General features: G+C 48.7%; 1 protein-coding gene across 1 annotated transcript; it reads left to right on the top strand.

Annotated features, from left to right (window-relative positions):
• The first annotated feature begins 76 nt into the window (after positions 1-76).
• TOP1MT (DNA topoisomerase I mitochondrial) lies at positions 77-17,034 on the top strand. The gene is made up of 14 exons (XM_065627775.1): positions 77-344; positions 1,548-1,663; positions 4,161-4,282; positions 5,034-5,156; positions 5,699-5,886; positions 6,910-7,054; positions 8,272-8,415; positions 9,715-9,900; positions 10,632-10,700; positions 11,806-11,920; positions 12,663-12,790; positions 13,509-13,603; positions 15,172-15,321; positions 15,724-17,034. Exons 1-14 carry the CDS (start codon positions 247-249, stop codon positions 15,824-15,826), a joined length of 1,782 nt encoding a protein of 593 aa, XP_065483847.1. The 5' UTR covers positions 77-246; the 3' UTR covers positions 15,827-17,034.
• Positions 17,035-20,951: the final 3,917 nt, after the last annotated feature.

Below are 20,951 nucleotides of genomic sequence, written 5' to 3'. Positions count from 1 at the left end.
TCAACTCCGTTTCCAGCTTTTTTGCCCCTGAAAAAACACACTCCGGGACTACATTTCCCATAAGGCTGCAGCACCCTGGCACGTGGGGAGTGCCACAATCTGGACTAGTTTGGACACGGTGGTGGCTTCTCATGGCCATGCCTTGGGTACCAGCATGTCCCGGTGGGTAGCAGGGTGCCGGTGCAGGATGCTCGGGGTGACCCGGACACCCAACCAGCCTCGTCGTCCCTCTGGGTCGTTGGTGGCATGTACCGGCGTCTCGCCTCCTCGCTGCTTGGCCGCAGGGTCCGTCACCCCCGGTTCACCCCCGTTTGCCTGCGGGAGGACTCGGGGGGCTGCGGCAGGTGAGTGTGGGTGATGGGATGGGGGGGATCGTGTGGATTTGGGAGGAGATACAGAGCCCTTGCTGCATCCCGCAAGTCACGCTTGTGCCTGCCTGTCTCTCAGGTATTTTCAGCCAACTGAGAGATGTTCTCTGTGGCTTGTTCATTTTTTTTTCTTTTATATATATATATGTTTATTTATATTTTTCCCCTTATGTTTTCTTGGCACAATGCACATTTTGATGCGTTTCATTTATTCCATGCCGCTTCCCATGGGGAGGAGGAAGGTCAGAAATACTTCCGGGGCGCTGCTGAGCGAGAAACATGAGCTTTCTTTTTTTTCTTTTTTTTTCCTTCCCCGCAAGGGTTAAATCTTGCTGTCTTTTCACTGCAATTCTTGTTTTACTGGAGCTGCTGGGGTTAATGGGCTGGTGCTGAGCTGCAGGGGTGCAGAATCCCCTGCCCGTCCTGTGACCTGCTGTCGGCTGCGCTCTTCCAGTGGAATTTTTTCCTCTGCTCCTGACCTGGGTTATCTCTTTTAATGCTATTCTTCTGATTTTTAGAGTGGCTGTTTTGCCTTTTTATTTTTATTATTTTTTGAAGTTTAAAAAAAAAAAGTCTTCATTTAACACCTAAGCTTGCAGTGACTTTAAAATCCTGTTTGCTCTGGAGGGGGGAGAGTTGCTTGAAGATATTATTTGCATTAATATCATGGGTATAAATATTCATGAATGTTATGTGTTGCCTATTTCTGGCATACACACATGAATCTCTGAACCTTTGGGGGTTGGTTTGTTTGTTTCTTGTTTAAGTTTTTAATGCTCTTTTTTTAAAAAAGGAGGCAATGAGGGCTGGGGGGAGGGAGCATTTTAGTGCTTTTAGCCCTTTCTGTGCAAAATGAGCAGCTTTTGCGGCTCAGCAGTGGGGTCTCTACCTGTGCACGTGATTTTGTTTGACTGATCCATCCCTTCAGTCTCCCGCGTGTCCCTCAGTGTCAGTGCACCAAGCGTGTCCCCTTCCTCGGGACACCTTTCCCTGGGTTGCATTGCAGCTTTCCTTCTTTGAAAGAATGGGGAAACTGAGGCAGTAGCAGGGACGACAGGATTTCACCTGGGTTTTGTGGCAACCATCACTGCTCAAAGCATCTTCCCGGGGTGAGCTTGGGAGAAGGTACCAAACCCCAGGGTTAGGATTGTCTCATGGGTTCCTGTGTGTCTGTTCCAGGTGGGAAGAGGAGAAGAAAGAAGATGGAGTGAAGTGGACCCAGCTGGAGCACAGAGGACCCTACTTTGCCCCCCTCTATGAGCCGCTGCCTGATGATGTGCAGTTTTATTATGATGGTATGTCCACCTTACAATGGGACCTGGGGCATATGGAGTTGTCCTACCTGGGCAAAGAGCTGTAATCTTCTCTTGTATGGTTGCAGGGGGGCGGGGGGAAGTATTGTGGACCACAAATTATTAAAGAGCTTATATATCTTGTTGGATAAAGCCTGAACCCTGGGTTAAAGCTGGAGGGGTTTGCATGTGGTGGGAGTTATGGGGTTACTGGGGAGCTAATGAGCCTCTTGTGGCTGCAGGAGGTGGAGTGGTGGGGCTGGACCCTGAGTTCCTCGAGAGGAAGCAATTCATGGCAATGCTGTTGCCCGAAGTCATAAAACAGTTTGTGTTGAAGGGACCTTCCAAGCTCATCCAGTGCCACCCCTGCCATGATCAGGGACATCTGCACCAGCTCAGGTTGCTCAGAGCCCCGTCCAGCCTGGCCTGGGATGTCTCCAGGGATGGTTCATCCACCACCTCTCTGGCCAACCTGGGCCAGGCTCTCACCGCCCTCAGGGGCAACAATTTCTTCCTCATATCCAACATGAATCTCCCCTCTTTTAGTTTAAAACCATCACCCCTTGTCCTATCACAACAGGCCCTGCTCAAAAGTCTGTCCCCATCTTTCTTATTGGCCCCTTTTAAGTACAGAAAGGCTGCAATAAGGTCTCCCCGGAGCTTTCTCTTGTCCAGGCTGAGCAACCCCAAATCTGTCAGGCTGTCCTCCCAGCAGAGCTGTTCCAGCTTTGGATCATTTTTGTGGCCACCTTTCACCTCTCTCCAACAGATCCATGTCTGTCCTGTGCTGAGGACCCCAGAGCTGGACACAGTACTTCATGTGAGGTCCTTATGTAGCTCTTCTGAAGATGGACTGGAGAGGAAAAAAACAAAACCATTTTTTTCCTCATTAGGACACATTTTGGGTTTGAGCTTTAAGTTAACTCAAGCCTGGTTTCTCTGTGAGCTGGGAAAATGCGATTTTTGCTTTTGAGAGCTGCAGTTTGCCTGTCCCATGGCCTCAGTGACTGACACATCATTTGCACTCCAAGTTGGAATGACAGAATCATCCCTGGAGTGTTTTCTGATAGACTGAGCAAAGGAATCATGGAATCATTTTGGTTGGAAGACATGATGAAGATGACCCTCAGGATCATCAAGTCCAACCATAACCTAACTCTAGCACTAAGCCATGTCCCTAAGAACCTCATTTAAATGCCTTTTAAACACCTCCAGGGATGGTGACTCCACCACTTCCCTGGGTAGCCTGTGAAGAGCAGCCTGAGGAGGCAACAAAAACCTTGAAGCTTGGCCAAGGGATGCTGGAGATGAGAAGGGACCACAGCCCCATGGAGTCTTGGTCTTCCTCAGCCCCCTCAGTGGAGCTTCCTATACGTTGTGGGTGTTTTACAGTAGGAAAAAAAAAAAGCCAATTTGGGGAAATGAGGCTTCTTGGAGATGCTGTCACCAGAGGGCACTGCTGGGACATCGATGGGGCTGTAAGAGACTTTTTTTGGCCCTATTAGGAGGATCCCTGGCAGTTGTATCAAGTCCTGCATAGGGTTTGGACCTCCTCTGTGGCCTCTGAGCTGTTGGAGACCCATCCGTGTTGGTTGCATCTAAGCTGGTGGCTTTGGCCTCAGATCTTGGGTGACGTTGGTTCATTTGCTAAAAGGTGTCACCGTTCTTGGATAAAAAAGTGTTTATGGACAGGTAACAACCCCACATAAGAAGGGACCATGGCTGAACTGGTGTATGTAGGTCGTTGTGGGGCTGCTATAAGGTTGTGACCCACCATGCCCTACAGTTCAGGTGGAGGTCAGGAACCCCAGAAACCAAAGTGTCTGCAGGTAGGATTGCACCATCCCCTGGAGCTCTGCAGGGTGATTTTCCTGCAGTTTGTCTAGAAAAGCTATTTCAAAGTATTGGTTTCCTAGGAAGAGCCAAGATGTTCCTTGGGTTCACTAGACTTGATTGCTCTTGCCAAAGAGCTCAGGAGGGGATGGTGGTTTTGCCACCTTGAAGAAATAATCAACCGTGAGAGGCTCTTGCATCTGTATCTGTTGCACAAATCTCAGCCTTGAGCTTCCCATGATGGCTCCATCCATGCAGGAAAGTATTTGAGATGAAACCTTTGCAAGCATGTGGTTCTGGAAGTGATTGTGGTCAGAAAGCAAACTTTTCTGTGTTGTCCTGTGGACCCATTAGTCTGGGATTCATCACGGCGTTGTGGCTGCTGAAAGCGCTATGGCTTAGTGACCTTAACATAAATCAGGATTTCTGCTCTTCTGGAGAAGAAGACGAAGCATGTGATGGTAGATGGGCTGCAGCAGCATCCTGCTGTGTCCAGTGCTCTGGGTATTGATCTGCAGATAATGCTGTACCTGGTACAAGAGGATGCTAAAGTCCTCCCGGTGTCTATTCTTGCCCCATGTCCGTGTTTTGGCACCATGATGAGCCTGGTGACATGTGGCTCTGGGTTTGGGTTGTCCACATAACTAAAGGTCCTCTCTTTTCCTAGGCAAACCCCTGAAGCTGAGCCTGGCCACGGAGGAAATTGCCACCTTCTATGCCAAAATGCTTGATCACGAATACACAACCAAGGAGATCTTCCAGAACAACTTTTTCAATGACTGGAGGAAGGTACTTAACCTGCAGGGGTTTCCTCACTGCCCATCCTTCATATTAAACATTCAGTATTAAACCTTTCATCCTCAGCAGACTATAGGCTGCAGTGTGGGATGGGAGGGGATGAGGGTTTTTTGTGGCTTACTTTTTTATTTATAATCATGTAACTATGAGATTCTAAATGTTATGACTTATTTCCTTGCCCCTCGTGGGTTTGGGCTGGGGCTTGCTGTCTGCAGCATCCTGTAGCGCTTCATGTCGCGCCCTCTGAGTTTTAGGGATGCTACCAAAGAAAGCAAGTTTTGGGTCTTGCAAACAGCTTTGAGAGCTACTTGGGGCACATTTCCCTCTGAAGGATTAACATCACAGTCCCACAGCACCGTGGCTTGGTCCACAAATGAGAACCCTTACTGGGGCAAATTTACATGTTTCAAATATCTTTAGTGTGATTTCTTCAGCTCCTGCAAGCTGCTTGTGGACCACTTGTTTCCCCAGTAAGAGTTGGAGGTTTCTCCACCCCAGAGCTGGCTGTGGGTGCAGGCTCAGGTGTCTAGAGGCAGCTTGACCTCCTGCCATGGCAGCTTTGTCCATCCTTGGGTGGATGTGGCTAGGATAGGTGGGTTTGCAGCTTCCTTCTGATTTTTTTCTGAAGAACTGGCACGTAGACCTCTTTCCTTCTCTGTGAAGCGGAGGCACAGGCAGCAGCTCTGTGCAGATTTGATTTTTACCTCCTGGCTTTACCCAGCACCTTTAATCTCTCACTCAGGAGATGACCTTGATGGAGCAGAAGATAATCACAGACCTGGACAAGTGTGACTTCACTGAGATTCATAAGTATTTTGTGGACAAAAGTGAGGCACGGAAAGCACTCTCCAAAGAGGAGAAGCAGGCGAGGACTGTTTCCTATGATATCTGGGATTCCTATGGATCTGGGGCTGGATGACATGTTTTTTGGGACCACCTTGGGGTATTTCAGCTCCTGCTTGTTTCCTTTCCTAGTTTTATGCGGTGACCTGGGATTTTTTTGGCCTTTAGACCAGCTCCATTTCTCCATGACTATCACACCTTCCTTCATTAAATTTATCTGCAGAGGCTGCGTGTTTCATGACTTTGCAGGGTATCAGTCGTCCTTGGACCATGATTTGGGGCCCTGCCCCGTCCAGAGGATGGTGTACCTTGCTAAGGGGCTGGTGATACACAGACTTTGCTCCGTCAGTGTCTCCTGTGGGGACAGCATCACTGCAAGGGTTTGCAAAGTGGGTGGAGATGAGCCCTTTGTTGGGAGTGGACTTGGACCAATGCGCGTGTTTTCCTCCAACCCTTGGAACTCCACCTTTCCAGCCTTGCTTTCTCCTGGGAAAGGAGGGTAAGAATAGGTAGGCACAAGTCATGGGGTTTTGGTTTCATCCTGTGGGATGGTGCTCGTTTCAGAAACTGAAGGAGGAGGCGGATAAGATCCAGGAGGAGTATGGGTACTGCATCCTTGATGGGCACCGGGAGAAGATAGGCAACTTCAAAACCGAGCCACCGGGGCTGTTCCGTGGACGTGGCGACCACCCCAAAATGGGCATGCTGAAGAAGAGGATCATGCCAGAGGATGTTATCATCAACTGCAGCAAGTGAGTCTCCTTGGGATGGGCTGACCTCCCAAAAGCTGAGTTGCATTTGGGAGTGGGGTAAACACCACATCTTCTCTGTCTAGACCTGTGGTGTTTTGGTGGTGGTTTGTTTTTTTTTTTTTTTTTTCTCCTACAATCATTGCTTTGCCCACTGTCAGGCTTGAGCTCACTGAAGACCTTGTGTCGCCTCCTGATCACTTCCAAATATCTGCTTTGCAGTTAGGTTTGAATTTTTGTTTCTCAGTGGCCAGGGAAGCTGCTCAGCGGTGACCATCTCTCACTGGTGCCTGCACTGTTCACCCAACATCAACTGCAAAAGCTGCAGTGCTCCTACAGCCTCTCTGAAGAAGGGAGGGCTCTATACTCCTTGTCATGGAATCGTAGAATAATTTGGGTTGGAAGGCACGTTCAAAGCTCATCCAGTCCAACCCCTGCTGTGAGCAGGGACATCTTCACCCAGCTCAGGTTGCTCAGAGCCCTGCCCAGCCTGGCCTGGGATGTCTCCAGGGATGGGGCATCCACCACCTCTCTGGGAAACCTGGGCCAGTGTTTCACCACCCTCAGTGTCAAAAATTTCTTCCTCACATCAACCCTGAATCTCTTTTAAGCACTGAAAGGCTGCAGGTAAGTCCTTTGCTCCTCTTCCAAGTAGGCCATTCCTCCTTATTTTATGGGTCCCCTGTGCTGTCTGGAAGTTGTCACCAGAGGGAGGAAAAGCAGTGATGGGGTTAAGAGCGTTTGCCTTCTAAGCTATGAGTTGGATTGGCCTTAATCACCCATATGGAGACCTTGTGGCCTTGATTCAAAACACCCCCCACCAACCCAGCAAGTTGTCCTGTTGTCCCCAGCATCTAAAGGATAAAGACCTGATCATGTTGTGGAGCAATTTTGGGTGGGCTGTGTGTTTTCTGCAAGTAATGCTGCGAAATGTTGACCATCCTTGGCTCACAGTAAAGGAGCAGTTGAGCTGATGACCTGTTTCTTCGTCATGATCTCAGGACTGTAATCCTGTTCTGCCCACAGGAACTCCAAGATCCCCAAGCCACCAGAAGGACACAAGTGGAAGGAAGTGCGCTTTGACAACACAGTTACCTGGCTGGCCTCGTGGACAGAAAACATCCAGAATACTTTAAAGTACATCATGCTGAACCCCAGCTCCAAGCTGAAGGTTGGAGTGATGCTACTGTTCAGGCGGAGCTGTTGCCTTTTGGGCCTCTGGCTTTTTGCCGGGTGGAAAGATCAGGGGAAAGCAGAGATTTGGCATGGGAACAAAATGTGTTTTCCCCTAGCATGCCCTGCCAAACAAAAGGGGGTACACTAATTGGTGTTCTATTGGGTGATGAGGGGAAATGAAAGAAATGGGAAGCAGCTGTGGGACCTGGGGGGTTCAGCCTGGAGAACAGGAGGCTGAGGGGAGACCTTGCTTTCTGCAACTGCCTGAAAGGAGGTTGTAATGAGGGGGGTTCAGTCTCTTCTCCTGAGTAGCAAGTGATAGGATGAGAGGAAATGGCCTCAAGTTGCACCAGGGGAGGTTTAGATTGGATGTTAAGAAGAATGTCTTCATGGAAAGGGTTGTAAAGCATTGGAACAGGCTGCCCAGGGCAGTGGTGGAGTCACCATCCCTGGAGGGGTTGAACAGATGTGGAGACGAGGTTCTTAGAGACACAGGTTAGTGCCAGTGTTAGGTTAATGGTTGGACTCGATGATCTTGAGGGTCTTTTCCAACTAAAATGACTCTATGATTGTTAAGCATCAAGCCTGTTCCAGAGAAAGGATTTGCGACTGGCAGAGCCATCCCTGTGCTGCTCACGTGTGTCCAGGGAAGGATGTCAAGAGCCAGGCAAGGGCTGAGAGCATCGACAAAGACCTGAGTCTATGGGGTTAAATTCATTTATGCCAGTAAACAAAGGCTAGGGACAGCTGGGATCACCATCCGTAGTGCCATGAGGGAGGGAGTGAACATGGTGGGGAGGGAAAGGTGATTTAAAGCTATTTTCAGTCTTCAAAGAAAATAAGGGAACTGTACAAGTTGGGCACAACTGAGCAAGTGTATTGTGTCAGTCCGTGTCGTTGGTGTCCAAGCAGCAGAGGGGCCATGTGCTTGACCACTTGCAGTGTGCTGGCTCCTACCTGGTGGATGACATCTGCAGACTGGAGCAGCTCCGACTTGACCAGGATCCCGGGTCCAGCACAGCCAGCAGAGGGCACAGAAACCCTAGATGAGCTGTTTGTGCTCTGATTTTTTTTTTTCCACTTGGATTTTTCTCAAGAAACCAATGGGGTTTGTTGGGTATTTAGATGCTTGAGGTGTTCCCAGAAGAGGGTCTGACTGGTAGGGGCAGAAGGCAGATGGGACACTGGGTTTTGGCCTCTTTTTTTTACCAGGGGGAGAAAGACTGGCATAAGTATGAAGTAGCCCGACGCTTAAAGGGTGTTGTCCAGAAAATCCGTGCTCAGTACCGAGCTGATTGGAAGTCAAAGGAGATGAAGAACCGGCAAAGAGCAGTGGCCCTCTACTTCATTGATAAGGTACCTACACCCTCACCTTGGCACCCAGGTCCCCCATTAATGTGGAGGTTGGGATTTAACTTACCTGATCCACCTCACCCTGCGTATTTTTTGGTGTCTGCTGGTTGTACAAGCCAGGGTTGCTCCACATGAGACATCTGGCAATGATCGTGGAGAATGGTGACTCCTACTATCTGCTGATGCTTGTGTGAGGATGCAGTTGTGTGGCAGTGCAGGGGCTGTATTGTCCTTCCTGGACTTTACCTGCATGTGTGTCTCTGCATGATGGCAAAGGCCCCACTGGAAACCTGGATAACTTTATTCTGGGGGGATATTTTAGGATTTCTTAGAGCAGGGAAATAACCTCTTGCTGGAGACAGTCACTGCTTGGTTTCCACCAGGGTCCCAGCAGCAATTTGAGGCACTGTCCTGAGAAAGCTTCCCCCCTGCATCCCTTGGTGTCCACATCCACTGTTTATAACCGAGGGACCTGGACAAGCTTGAGAAGTGGGCCTGTGTGAACCTCATGAGGTTCAACAAGGCCAAGCACCTGGTTTGGGGCAATCCCCAGTAGCAATACAGGCTGGGGAATGAAGGGATTGAGAGCAGCTCTGCAGAGAAGGGCTTGGGGGTACTAGTGGATGAAAGATTGGACATAGCTGGCAACATGCATTTGCAGCCCAGAAAGCCAATTGTATCTTGGGCTGTATCAAAAGTAGCCCGGCTAGCGGATCAAGGGAGGTGATTCTGCCCCTGTCCTCCGCTCTGCTGAGACCCCCCTGCAGTGCTGCATCCAGCTCTGGGTCCTCAGCACAGGACAGACATGGACCTGTTGGAGAGGGGCCAGAGGAGCCACAGAAATGACCTGAGGCTGGAACAGCTCTGCTGGGAGGACAGGCTGAGAGAGTTGGGGTGTTCAGCTGGAGAAGAGAAGCTCTGGGGAGACCTTATTGTGGCCTTTCTGTACTTAAAAGGGGCTGATAAGAAAGATGGGGACAGACTTTCTAGCAGAGAGTGTTATGACAGGACAAGAGGTGATGATTTTAAACTAGAAGAGGGGAGATTCAGGCTGGACATGAGGAAGGAATTTTTTCACAATGAGGGTGGTGAGAGCCTGGCCCAGGTTTCCCAGAGAGGTGGTGGATGCCCCATCCCTGGAGACATCCCAGGCCAGGCTGGACGGGGCTCTGAGCAACCTGAGCTGGTGAAGATGTCCCTGCTCATGGCAGGGGTGGCACTGGATAACCTTTGACAATGCCTTCTAACTCAAGCTATTCTATGATTACGTTGGACTGGGATGGATGACTTTTCTCCTTCCAGCTGGCCCTGCGAGCTGGCAATGAGAAGGAGGAAGGGGAGACCGCGGACACGGTCGGCTGCTGCTCGCTGCGCGTGGAGCACATCAAACTGCACCAGGAGCTGGACGGGCAGGAGCATGTGGTGGAGTTCGACTTCCTTGGGAAAGACTCCATCCGCTACTACAACAAAGTGTCTGTGGAGAAGCTGGTGAGTAGGACAGAAATGGAGGCAGTGGCCAGCATGGTAATTTGGTGTGAGGTTAGTTGGGTGGCTTGGTTCACTCTGTGGTCATCGGTCCCAAAACTGCATTTGAAATCTATTGCAAAGATGCCTCCTCTGCTTAAACACCATGGTGGCAGCATGTTTGTGAGGTGCAATGGTGCTGGGTGATGAGGACACACACATGCTGACCTTGGCCTGGAGAAGGGTGAGAAACTGTGAGATAATGTTTTCAAGGTTGTTTGACCCTGTGAACCATGAGAAAGAAGTCCTGTCTCCTTCTGGAGCATCCTCAGTTGACTAGTAGGCATTAGGACTTGAACTGTCCTTATTGATGTTTTTTGCTTTGCCCATGGGATAGATGATTTTAATGGTGTTTTGGGGGAAACTGGGGTGCCAGGGATAGCAGATTTTAAACTAAAAGAAGGGATATTCAGGCTTTACATGAAGACGACATTTTTTTATGAGTTAAAGTACTGGCCCAAAGAGGTGGTAGATGCCCCATCCCTGGAAACATTCAAGGCCAGGCTGGACAGGTCCCTTCCAACCCAAACTATTGTATTATTCCACGAAGTTGAGAAGGCTGGTGTGGTAGGATGTGTACTGCACCAGTCTGAGTCAGAGTCTGTCTGGATGAAGAGGCAGATGGAGATGAGGGAGATGTCTGGGAGCAGTCTTCTCCTTGTCTCTCATCAGGGCCATCCTTTCTTCCTCTTTAGGTGTTCAAGAACCTGAAGATGTTCATGAGGAACAAGGATCCAGCAGATGACCTCTTTGACCGGCTCAGTGTGAGTTGTCACCTCTAAGCTTTTGAAATGGCACTGGTGGCCCAGAGGGAGTAGAAGATAACCCGTGACACCCTTGTCCAGCATGCAGGTTGCCAGGCTGTGGTGCTACCTCAGTGTCATCTCTTACCCTGGTTTTAACTATCACCTCTCCACAGACACCACTGTAACTGCTGGAACACCCTGTTGGGATGCTGTGATATTTTTTTTTTAAATTTTATTTTTATTTTCCATCCTTCTCCTGCACTGGTAGCCATCTCTGCTTCTCTGAATGCAGGCTTGGCTGCCTGCCTGCACCCACAAGTAGCTCATGTCCCTGCTAAGGAGGTGGCTTTCTGCTCCTTCCCTCCTCTAACTCATCTCCTTGGGCATTCTTTATCCTGAGAAGGCCTGCCCAGACACGCGTTGCTCAGGGCATTTCTCGAGGTGTCAAACCTTGGCTGTTTGATGCATTCGCACCTTGCCAGGGCTCAGCAGAAGTGTGAGAGACTGCCAAAGCACAGAGACGCTGGAGAGATGTGCTGCAGCTTTCCTTTCAGAGCCACTGCCCTGCAAAAATCTCCTTCTTCCTCTTCCTCAGGATGGAGTACGGGGTGCTGCCACCCATGTTCCCCTTCTGCCCGCATCCCTTACAAAGCCATGTGTCTGTCTTTCCTCCAAAGAGGCTGCTCCTCTCTGGTTATATAGGATTTGTCTGTGATAAGCTTGCTTGGTACAAATGAGCCTTCCTCCAAACCCCAGATGACTCCTTTTAGCATCTTCTGTTTCCAGCCCAACTGAAGACCCATGTGCTCTGTAGGACAGAGATATCAGGTATGATATACACAGGATATGATATTGGATGAGAGATGTGTCGTCTTGGACATAGATGGGCAGAAATTGTTGACTTCCAGAGAAATTATTTGTGAGTTTAGGTGGAATTTGTGCCAATTATTGGTAGATGAGAGCCTGACCCCTCAAGTAGATGTGCAAGCTACAAGAGACTTAATACCTAATTCAATTGCTTAGGCAGAAGGTGATTGTCTGAAAAGCAAGTGATTTATTGTCCTGGCTTCTGCTTCTTCTCTTCCTACCTTCCCCCAACTTTGTCATATCTTCCTTCCACCAGACATGCACCTTGAACAAACACCTCCAGAAGCTGATGGATGGTTTGACCGCCAAAGTGTTCAGGACCTACAATGCCTCCATCACCCTGCAGGAGCAGCTCAAGGCGCTCACTAACCGTGAGTTACTAAGAGTGGTAGCAGCAGCTGCATTGCGTAGCCAATAGGCTCAAAGATGCCCATCCCTTGCCTTGGGGTCCCTAGAACTGCCTGCTCCTCCTTGGCAGGTCGTGCACCACGTTGTAGGGTGGGATGTAGCTTATGGGGGTTTGCAGCATGTTGGGACCCATGCCTAGTGAAAAACCATTACCTGCTCAGCAACACCTTGGCCAATTAATAGCCAAGATGTATTTTTTTTCCTTCCTTTGTTTTGCTGGTGGTCACATTATTTTTGCTGGCCTTGGATACCTGAGTGGTGAGGCACAGTATCAAATTCAGTGATGCTCTAAGTGGCCTTCACCAGTTTCAACAACCAGTATTGATCTCTCCTGAGAAAGAGGGGGAAAGGCAAACAAATCAGGGGACAGATTTTTTAGCAGGGCCTGTTGTGATAGGACAAGGGCTGATGGTTTTAAACTAAGAAGGGGGAGATTCAGGCTAGAAGTGAGAAAGGAATTTTTGACGCTGAGGGTGGTGAGACCCTGGCCCAGGTTGGCCAGAGAGGTGGTGGATGCCCCATCCCTGGAGACATCCCAGGCCAGGCTGGACAGGGCTCTGAGCAACCTGATCTGGGTAAAGATGTCCCTGCTCATGGCAGGGGTGGCACTGGATGAGCTTTGAAGGTCCCTTCCCACCCAAACTATTCTGTGATTCTCTAGCTCCTAGAAAAGAGACAAATACTGATGCTTCAGTTTATTTCTAGCTGAAGACAATGTTGCTGCGAAGCTGCTCTCCTACAACCGAGCTAACAGAGCTGTGGCCATCCTGTGCAACCATCAGAGGTCTATACCAAAAACCTTTGAGAAGTCAATGCAAAACCTCCAGGCCAAGGTGAGACAGTCCAAACCGAGAGCCTCCACACCTTATCTCACCTCTGATATTTTTCTTTTTTTGGGTAGGGAGAGGGAGGGTGAATAACCTGATGCTTGATAACATGACGTTGATCAAGCATGACAGGGAGTGAGCCAGGAAGAGTGGCTTTTTAAATCAGTGCAGAGACATTCGCAACCCAGGGGTGGAGAGATATGGGGTAAGCTCAAATGCTGGATGAAGCACACTTGGCACAGAAATTCTTTTACATCACTTGGTGTCTTAAAACCAAGCTGGGTGCCTTTTGTGGTGGCACAGTTGGCTCAGGACCAGGGAAATTTGTTTTCCCATCTGGCTGTTTGCAAGAGGACCAGCTGAAATTTCATGGGTCTACTATGCAAATACTTCAAACTACCACTTTTAATTGTCCTCAGCTTTTGTTCACGCTCTGCTGGTGAGCTTGGACTTTGCAGAGGACTCCAGCACTGTCATGAGCCGGCAGTTCCACAAGATAAACAGATAAGAGCTGCAAGTGTTTCTGGCATCTATGCTGTAAGGATTTTGTTTGCAAGATACTAAGAAATGCTTGAGCTCCAGCAAATACTGCAGGGGCAAGTTATTTGCTCTGGAGTCAAACTAGTGAGAAATTGAGGAGCAATGTGGCAAAGGGAAAGAGGGAGGCAGCTGAAACCCCCAAGGAGGACAGGACCATGGGCTCACTTTGTATTTACCTTCACAGATTGATGCCAAGAAGCAACAGGTGGAGGAAGCCCAGCGAGAGCTAAAAAATGCTGAAGATGAGTTTGAAGACACAAAAGATGATAAAGCAAAAGTGTGAGTGACTCTTCCTTATCTGGTTTTGCAGAGGCATCTCTGTGCAGATGGGGGTGGTGCAGTCTGACACCTTATGTGCAGCTCATCAGAACTGACATGTCACGACGTGAGAGAGTTCAGAGAAGGGAATGGAGCTGGTGAAGGGGCTGGAGCACAAGTGTGATGGGAGCAGCTGAGGGACCTGAGGCTTCAGCCTGGAGAACAGGAGCTGAGGAGAGACCTTCTGATCTCTGAACTGCCTGAAAGGAGGTTGTAATATGGACAGTGCTGGTCTCTTCTCTCAAGTAACAAGCGACAGGAAGAGAGGACACTGCCTCAAGTTTTCACCAGGGGAAGTTTAGATTGGATATTGGGAAAAATATCTTCCTGGAAAGGGTTGTTGGGCCTTGGAACAGGCTGCCCAGGGCAGTGGTGGAGTCGCCATCCCTGGAGGTGTTTAAAAGACCTCTAGATGAGGTTCTTAGGTACATGGGTTAGTGCCAGTGTTGGGTTAATGGTTGGACTTGATGATCTTGAGGGTCTCTTCCAAAATGGTTCTATCCTTGTTGGGTACCAGGCGCCTCCTGTCCCATGGCAGCCTGGCTGGATGATGGAGGTCTTATGGATGGTTCTTTGCAATAGCAGGATTTCAAAGATCTCCTTTAGGGGGATTTCTTTGTGAGAGGACACCTCACTGAATACTGAGACTTCAAGCCAAGCTGCTGACTTGGAATTGTCCTATAAATGCCATGGTGCAAAGGATGCTGAGCTTGAGGTCGGAGCTGGGGATACACAGACTGACCTTGATACATGTTTTTCTTTGTGGAAGACTTGAGTGGTGGATTGTGGACTGTCTGATCTCTGCAGTAGTCAGTGCATGGAGTCTGTCCAAATTTTATAGAATCATAGAACAGTTTGGGCTGGAAGGGACATTCAAAGCTGCATCCAGTCCAACCCCTGCCGTGAGCATCTTCACCAGCTCAGGTTGCTCAGAACCCCATCCAGCCTGGCCTGGGATGTCTCCAGGGATGGGGCATCCACCACCTCTCTGGGCAACCTGGGACAGGGTCTCACCACCCTCAGATTTTTCTCTCCCTTCTCAGACCCCACATGTGACTTGCTGCCCAGAGGCAGAAGGCTGGAGGAGAAAAACAAGCCTTGTGGTTTATGTTTTATTCTGGGATTTCTTGTTTTCTGCTCATGCCTTGTACTGGTGAGATGCAGAGCAGGTGGTCAGAGATGGTACTTGCTTACGGAGCCTGGATTTGAGGATGTGGTCTTTGGGTTCTGGCTTTTGTGCTTACCCCACTTTGGTAATAATAATTCTATTTTTAAAATAGTCTTATGAGGTCAGTGTACTTGGGAAATGGGTTAGTGCTGAATTGCATCTTCCACTTTGCCATTCTGGAGTATTCCTAGGCTCAAGCCTTATAGGACTTAAGGTGAGTGTAGGGGCTGCTGTAAGCTGGAACTTGTTGGCTTCCCATCGTGCTCCCAGGCAGCAGCAGACCAGAACTGCTCTGTATCTCACCTCTGTTTGATTCTTCCCCTTTAACATACTGTCTGTGTTGCTCTTCCTCTACCCTCAGCAACGTGGAGAAGAAAAAGAAGCTGTTGAAGAGACTGGAAGAGCAGCTGGCCAAGTTGAACGTCCAAGCCACGGACAAGGAGGAGAACAAGCAGATCGCTCTGGGCACGTCCAAGCTGAATTACCTGGACCCTAGGATTAGCATTGCTTGGTAAGTCTTGAGCATAATATGGGGCAGATTTTCCTCTAGAGATGTACAGATCACCTAGCACTGCCTGGGGAAGGGGGTAAACACATCTGAGCCTTTGGAAAGGAATAAAATTCATCTGGCCAGAGAAACCTGCCTAAGCCCTGGAGATATTGGGGGAGGTGAGCAAAGTCCAAAGATGATGCTTCCCTTTCTGCAAATAGCTATTTGCAGAATGTCCCTTCTGAGTTTAGGGCAAGAAGGGGTCGTTTTGTGCCCCTAGCAATAAAAATCTGCAAAGGTAATTTCCTAAGGAGCTTGGGCATAAGGATAAAAGATGCTGGACACTGAGCAGAGAGGACATCTGTGGTGGGAGCAGAGCGGGATGGGTCTCACATCCCCACTGCTGTCTTGTGGTCTGTACAGGTGCAAGAAGTTTGGTGTGCCCATCGAGAAGATCTACAACAAGACGCAGAGGGAGAAGTTTGCCTGGGCGATCGACATGGCTGATGAGGACTTTGAATTCTGAGCCATTTCATGTTGCCTTGTGCTCGTTTGGTGCTGTTGGAAAGCTTTATTTATGTGCTGTTGCAGGGGTGGGCCTGGGAGGTTGTCTAATGAAAGAGTTTGATATGAGTATCTTGTGCCTTTTCTTGTATACAAAAGAAAACACCAATTTATTTTTTTTTTTTTAGTTGAAATAGGTATTGCTGATTTGCAAGACTCATCCTGACTGCAGTGACTTTCATGTGAACTTTTAATTCCTCTTCAGACTTGCCAAGTGCTTTGGATCTTTTCTTTCCTCCTCCTGGAGGCTGGGAAAGAAGATTGAACGAGAGCCTTAATTGTGCTGATAAAACGAGATTATATCTAATCCTATCTCCTTGATGCAGTGGAGCTCTGCTGCCCTTTTCAGACTCTCTGAATTGGCCTGATGGAGAAACACAAGGCAATGACAGCACTGAAACAGGCAACTGTGGCATAAGACCTGGGCCTGGGTCAGGGATAGTCAAAATGGAAAAAAAATGTTGTGGGAGGGAGTGACTATCATGGTATGAGAAGGAGGAGAGGGGAAGATACTGGCATACAACAGGTTTCGCATTGGAAGGATGAAATTCACCTTGGCATGAGCAAAGTGTACTTTAATCACTCCTGTGTGGTTAAACCTTGGTCTGGGAGAGGACATCTCATTTAGGGCTGTATTTTCTTCCCCCTGCTTGCTTTGTTTGGCTTTGGCCCAGCTCGCTGCGTCTGCAGCAGAAAGTTAAACTGTCCAACCACGGATTTAAGCAATGGGAAAGGATGAGGCCGGACCAGGCTCCCGTGGGATGTGATTGTGCGGTGGTACCAGCCTCGCTGGAGCTGTGCCTGTGTTTGGATCACAGCTTGGTCACCAGGCTGCATCATCCCCAGTCTGTTCCTGCTGGGCATGGAGCAGGCAGGGACCGATAGCATTAAACTGTTGGTGCTTGCTGCCTAATTGGCTGCTTTTCAGAGAAAAAAAAAAAATATCAACATGTACCTGGTATGAGTTAGCTACATGCCAGAGAATCTCAGGTGTAAACAAGCTGTTGCTTTGGCAGAAAAGCCTCTTGTCATCTCAGGGCTGATGTTCAGGTTGCTACAGTCCAAAGCTCTCGGTGCTTCCCACATGTTCGTTTACAACAACTTGCTCTTTGTGTTTAAACTGTTGCTGTTTTAGTTGGAAGTCAAGGACTTGAAATGCATTTCATTAAAAGTGGAAGCAATATTTTTCTGAGTATCGGTGACTGGAGGCTGTTTTGTAACCCATCCAAGGTGCGGTTCTGCTGTGAGCTGATGTGCAGAGGTCCGAGCCAGGGCTCAAACTCTATCGTGGGGTCTGTGTGTGCTCAGTTGTCTGCACGGGATCAGGCTTGATAGGAAATCCTTTGCCTTAAAGCAAAGAGTCTGCCTGCAGATCTCAAAAACCATTTGTGCTTGGTCCCTAAGGACCCATATACAAAACTGGGCCACCAAAATTGAATTGCTGCATGATAGCAGAGTCGTGACAAATATAAAGGGAAAATGTGTGGACGAAGCCAAAGCTGTTTTATCTCTCAACTGCACTGGAATGTGCTCCATCACTTGACTGAGACATGGCAGCTTGTGAAACTCCAACTGGACCGTCTCTCCAAGCCCCAAGAGCTCACATTGGTTTTAATGAGGCAACTGACTCCTAAGATGGGGATTTAAATCAGTCTGAATGGTGGCAAGGTTTACTTTTCTGGCAAAGGCAGACCAGTTATCAGCTGCACAAGAAATGAGCAGGAGCTGCCAAGCATGTATTGACCCCTGCATTGGATTTGTACCTGTGAAACAAGAGGGTGACCAGTTTGGTCCCAATGGATGGAAAGGTTTTTCTGCCCACCCTGCTAAATGCTTTCTGGCTTTTGGAAGAGATTAAAGCAAATATTCACCACTAACTGTGGTGGAGAGTTAGTTCCATCTTGAGTAAAGGAATAATTCTAGCCAAGCCCCTAGTGAAACAGTGCTCCTGTTTTCCAGAAGGACAAAAAATAAAAAGGGAGCAAGATGCAAATGGATGAGCACTGTGGGTGTTTCCATTGAACCAATAGATTTTTTTTTTAAGTATTTCCTAGAGGAAAATGTCTGTCAAGCACCATGTGAGAGAAAGGAGCTGCATTAGCAAGAGCAGCTGCAGCAGTTGGAACAGCTACTGGGGGAGCTGTGGAAAAATCACCCTGGAAAGCAAATACTATTACATTTTTTGGGGAAAATTAGTAACTTGGTCCTTGGCCTCTCCTCCAGTAGGTTCCCGTCAGTGCTGTGGGTTACTGGGGTGGAAAGGCTGGATAACTGCTGTCCCACATGGTCCTGTCCATCTTCACTCTGTTTTGCTGTTGTGGTTGGTGGGGTTTTTTTGTCATTATTGTTTTGTGGGAGTTGGTGTTTTTTGTTGTTTTTTCTGGGGTGGTGGATGCAGAAAGTGGCTGCTGGCAGTATTTCATACTTAGAAGGTTGTGCTTTCCTCAACAGCTCTTCTACCTCTATCAGAGCATCCTGCTTCTCTCCAAAAGGCCATGCTTGGAGAAAATGGAGGTGGATCAAGTCCAGTGACAGCTCAGGTGATGAAGTTTGTGTTTGCCTCTTGTGCTGCTGCAAACGAGGAGGTCCAGGCTGGCAGATGGGTCTCTGCAGGGGCTCCTTGGCCATGGTCAGATGCTCTGGAAATCAGGTCTGCAAAGATCTGCCAGTGTCAGCTAAACAGTAATTATTGGCTAATCTTCAGGAGCTTAAATGAAGCATCTTTTTCTCAAAGGGTGTTACCCTGGATTGTATTGTCCTGTGAGCCGGTTCTATGGGGCTTGGCCATTTCTGTCAAAAAGCTCAGTGAAATCAAGATTGGAAGCCTAAATTCATGGGAGGTGTGAAGCAAGCACAAGGTGGAGAGTTCACATGTTTCATCAGGTATCAAATAACCTGTACTGGAGTAAGACAATGTGTTGAAACAGTTAAGCTTTCAAGAGAGACTGATGAGTCCTGGGGAGTGTTCTCATGGCCCTTGGCCATGAGCAAATGAGATGGATTGGAGAAGTTGAGCTACTCACCGTTGGCATCAGTGTCACGAAGCAGCAGTTGTGGCCTGATGCCCCATCTGACGGGGTTTTTCCACTGCTCAGGACCCTGTGGAGAAGCAGGATCATGACCCCATCACAGACACCTCTGAGAGGATGTTCCCTCTCCCAATTTTGGATTTTTTGGTGACTCTAAGCAATGCTGACGTACTCAGGCCAACCCTACGTGCCTTGGCCCTTCCAGGGATGTTTTCAACTCAGCTTCTCCAATAAAGTGCCTTTTCTGTAGGTACGGAAAAGCCTGTGCTTTGCCTAAGACACTTTGTAGCCCAAAGTCAAGATACTGGCATTTTTTGCCAGTATTTGACTAATGGAATGTAAGTTTAGCATTTTTTTTCCTTTGTAATTAATTCCTTCTTTTTTTTAATCTTAAAAGTGAAAAGGGAAGATCTGACTTCAGGCAAAACCAGAAGTGGTACCTTCCCCTGTAAATTCTTGGGTTACTGTTGTGCTTTTCATAAAAGCCTGTTGTTCATATTGGTTGGGATGAGACCTCAAGGTGAATCTACCAGGAACAAAGTTCACGCTGATACTGGGACGGGCTTAGGGCTGCTCTAACTACGTAATGATGCTTTAAAAAAAAGCCTTTTGGGGTCTGGAGAGTGTCTCTCTCTGCCTGTTGGCTGGGGATGTCTTGCACTGTTTGATGGCACAAGGGCAGCTCTGATACTGTGACTCTTAAAGATAAACCTCTGGGTGGTGGGAGGTAGTGAGAAGTTTCTCTTGTCTTGCTTTGGCATCTGCTGCCCATGCCCAGACTCTTCCCAGAAATGCTGAGACTTGGGAAGGTCTCTAGAGGGCTTGAGTCCAACCTCCTGCTCAAAGGGTCAAAGAGGGTTGTCAAAGAGGGTCAAAGTTGGGTTTCTCAGGGCCTTCTCCAGTCAAATTTCAGTATCTCCAGGGAGGGAGATTCTTCCACCACATCCCAGGATCTCTGTTTTGGCAATTAATCACTGCCCTGGCAAACTTTTCTTCCTTATATCTGGTTGGAATTTCCCTTGATGTGTCTTGTGACCAGCTGCTTGTCCTTTCTCTGTGGACCTCTGAAGAGAGTTTGGCTATGGCTTCTCTGTAGCTATACCTGCCCACCAGGAAGAAGTTGAAGGCAGCAACTCCCTCCCCTCCAGCCCGCCCTGTTGCATGGGGTCATTCAGCCCCATATCTGGAACTCTGCTGAACTTCATGAGCTCCACTGAGCTTCCCCTTCCACCAAACACCAGCCCGATGAGCCTTGGAGAGATGTGATAGGAGGTAGGACCATCTCAATCAGCCTGGAGAAGGCTCCAGGGAGACCTTATTGTGGCTTTTCAGTGCTTAAAAAGGGCCAATAAGAAAGCTGGGGACAGACTTTTTAGTAAAGCCTGTTGTGATAGGGCAAGGGGTGATGGTTTTAAACTAAAGGAGTGGAGATTCAGGCTGGACAAGGAATTCTTGCCCCTGAGGGTGGTGAGAGCCTGGCCCAGGTTGGCCAGGGAGGTGGTGGATGAACCATCCCTGGAGACATCCCAGGCCAGGCTGGACGGGGCTCTGAGCAACCTGAGCTGGGTGAAGATGTCCCTGCTCATGGCAGCAGGTTGGACGAGATGAGCTTTGACAATCGCTTCCAACTCAAACTATTCTATTAATCTATATAGCTTGGAGGTGTACAAGAAATACCTCTCCCCACATAAGTTGTTTGAGCAGCTGGAAGATCCCATGGGGCTCAGTCCCTGCCTGTTCCTTCTGCATCAACATCCTGAAGACATGGGAACATAAAGCTCCACATGGGCATCTTTTGCAGGCGCTAAAGCCATTGACCGAACCACGCTCATCAGAAACCTTCCCACATCGTGCTTTCTCCTGGGGATGAGTCAAGCTCTTGATGCGCAGCCAACAGAGTATTGATCCTCGGTGAGGAAGAAAGTGAATCAGCTTCCTCATTTGAGTTACTTTGCATAGTGGTGGGGGCTGGCAGGGCTACATGGGGTGGAGAAGAGGTCCTGGCAGGTGATCTGAGGAAGAACAGCCATCAAAGCTGCTTATCTGCTCTTTTATCTG

This window comes from Caloenas nicobarica, chromosome 2 (genome assembly GCF_036013445.1).
Source record: "Caloenas nicobarica isolate bCalNic1 chromosome 2, bCalNic1.hap1, whole genome shotgun sequence".
NCBI lineage: Eukaryota > Metazoa > Chordata > Aves > Columbiformes > Columbidae > Caloenas > Caloenas nicobarica.
The sequence above is the reverse complement of the archived record's forward strand: the minus strand, read 5'-3'. Positions and strand labels throughout refer to the sequence as shown.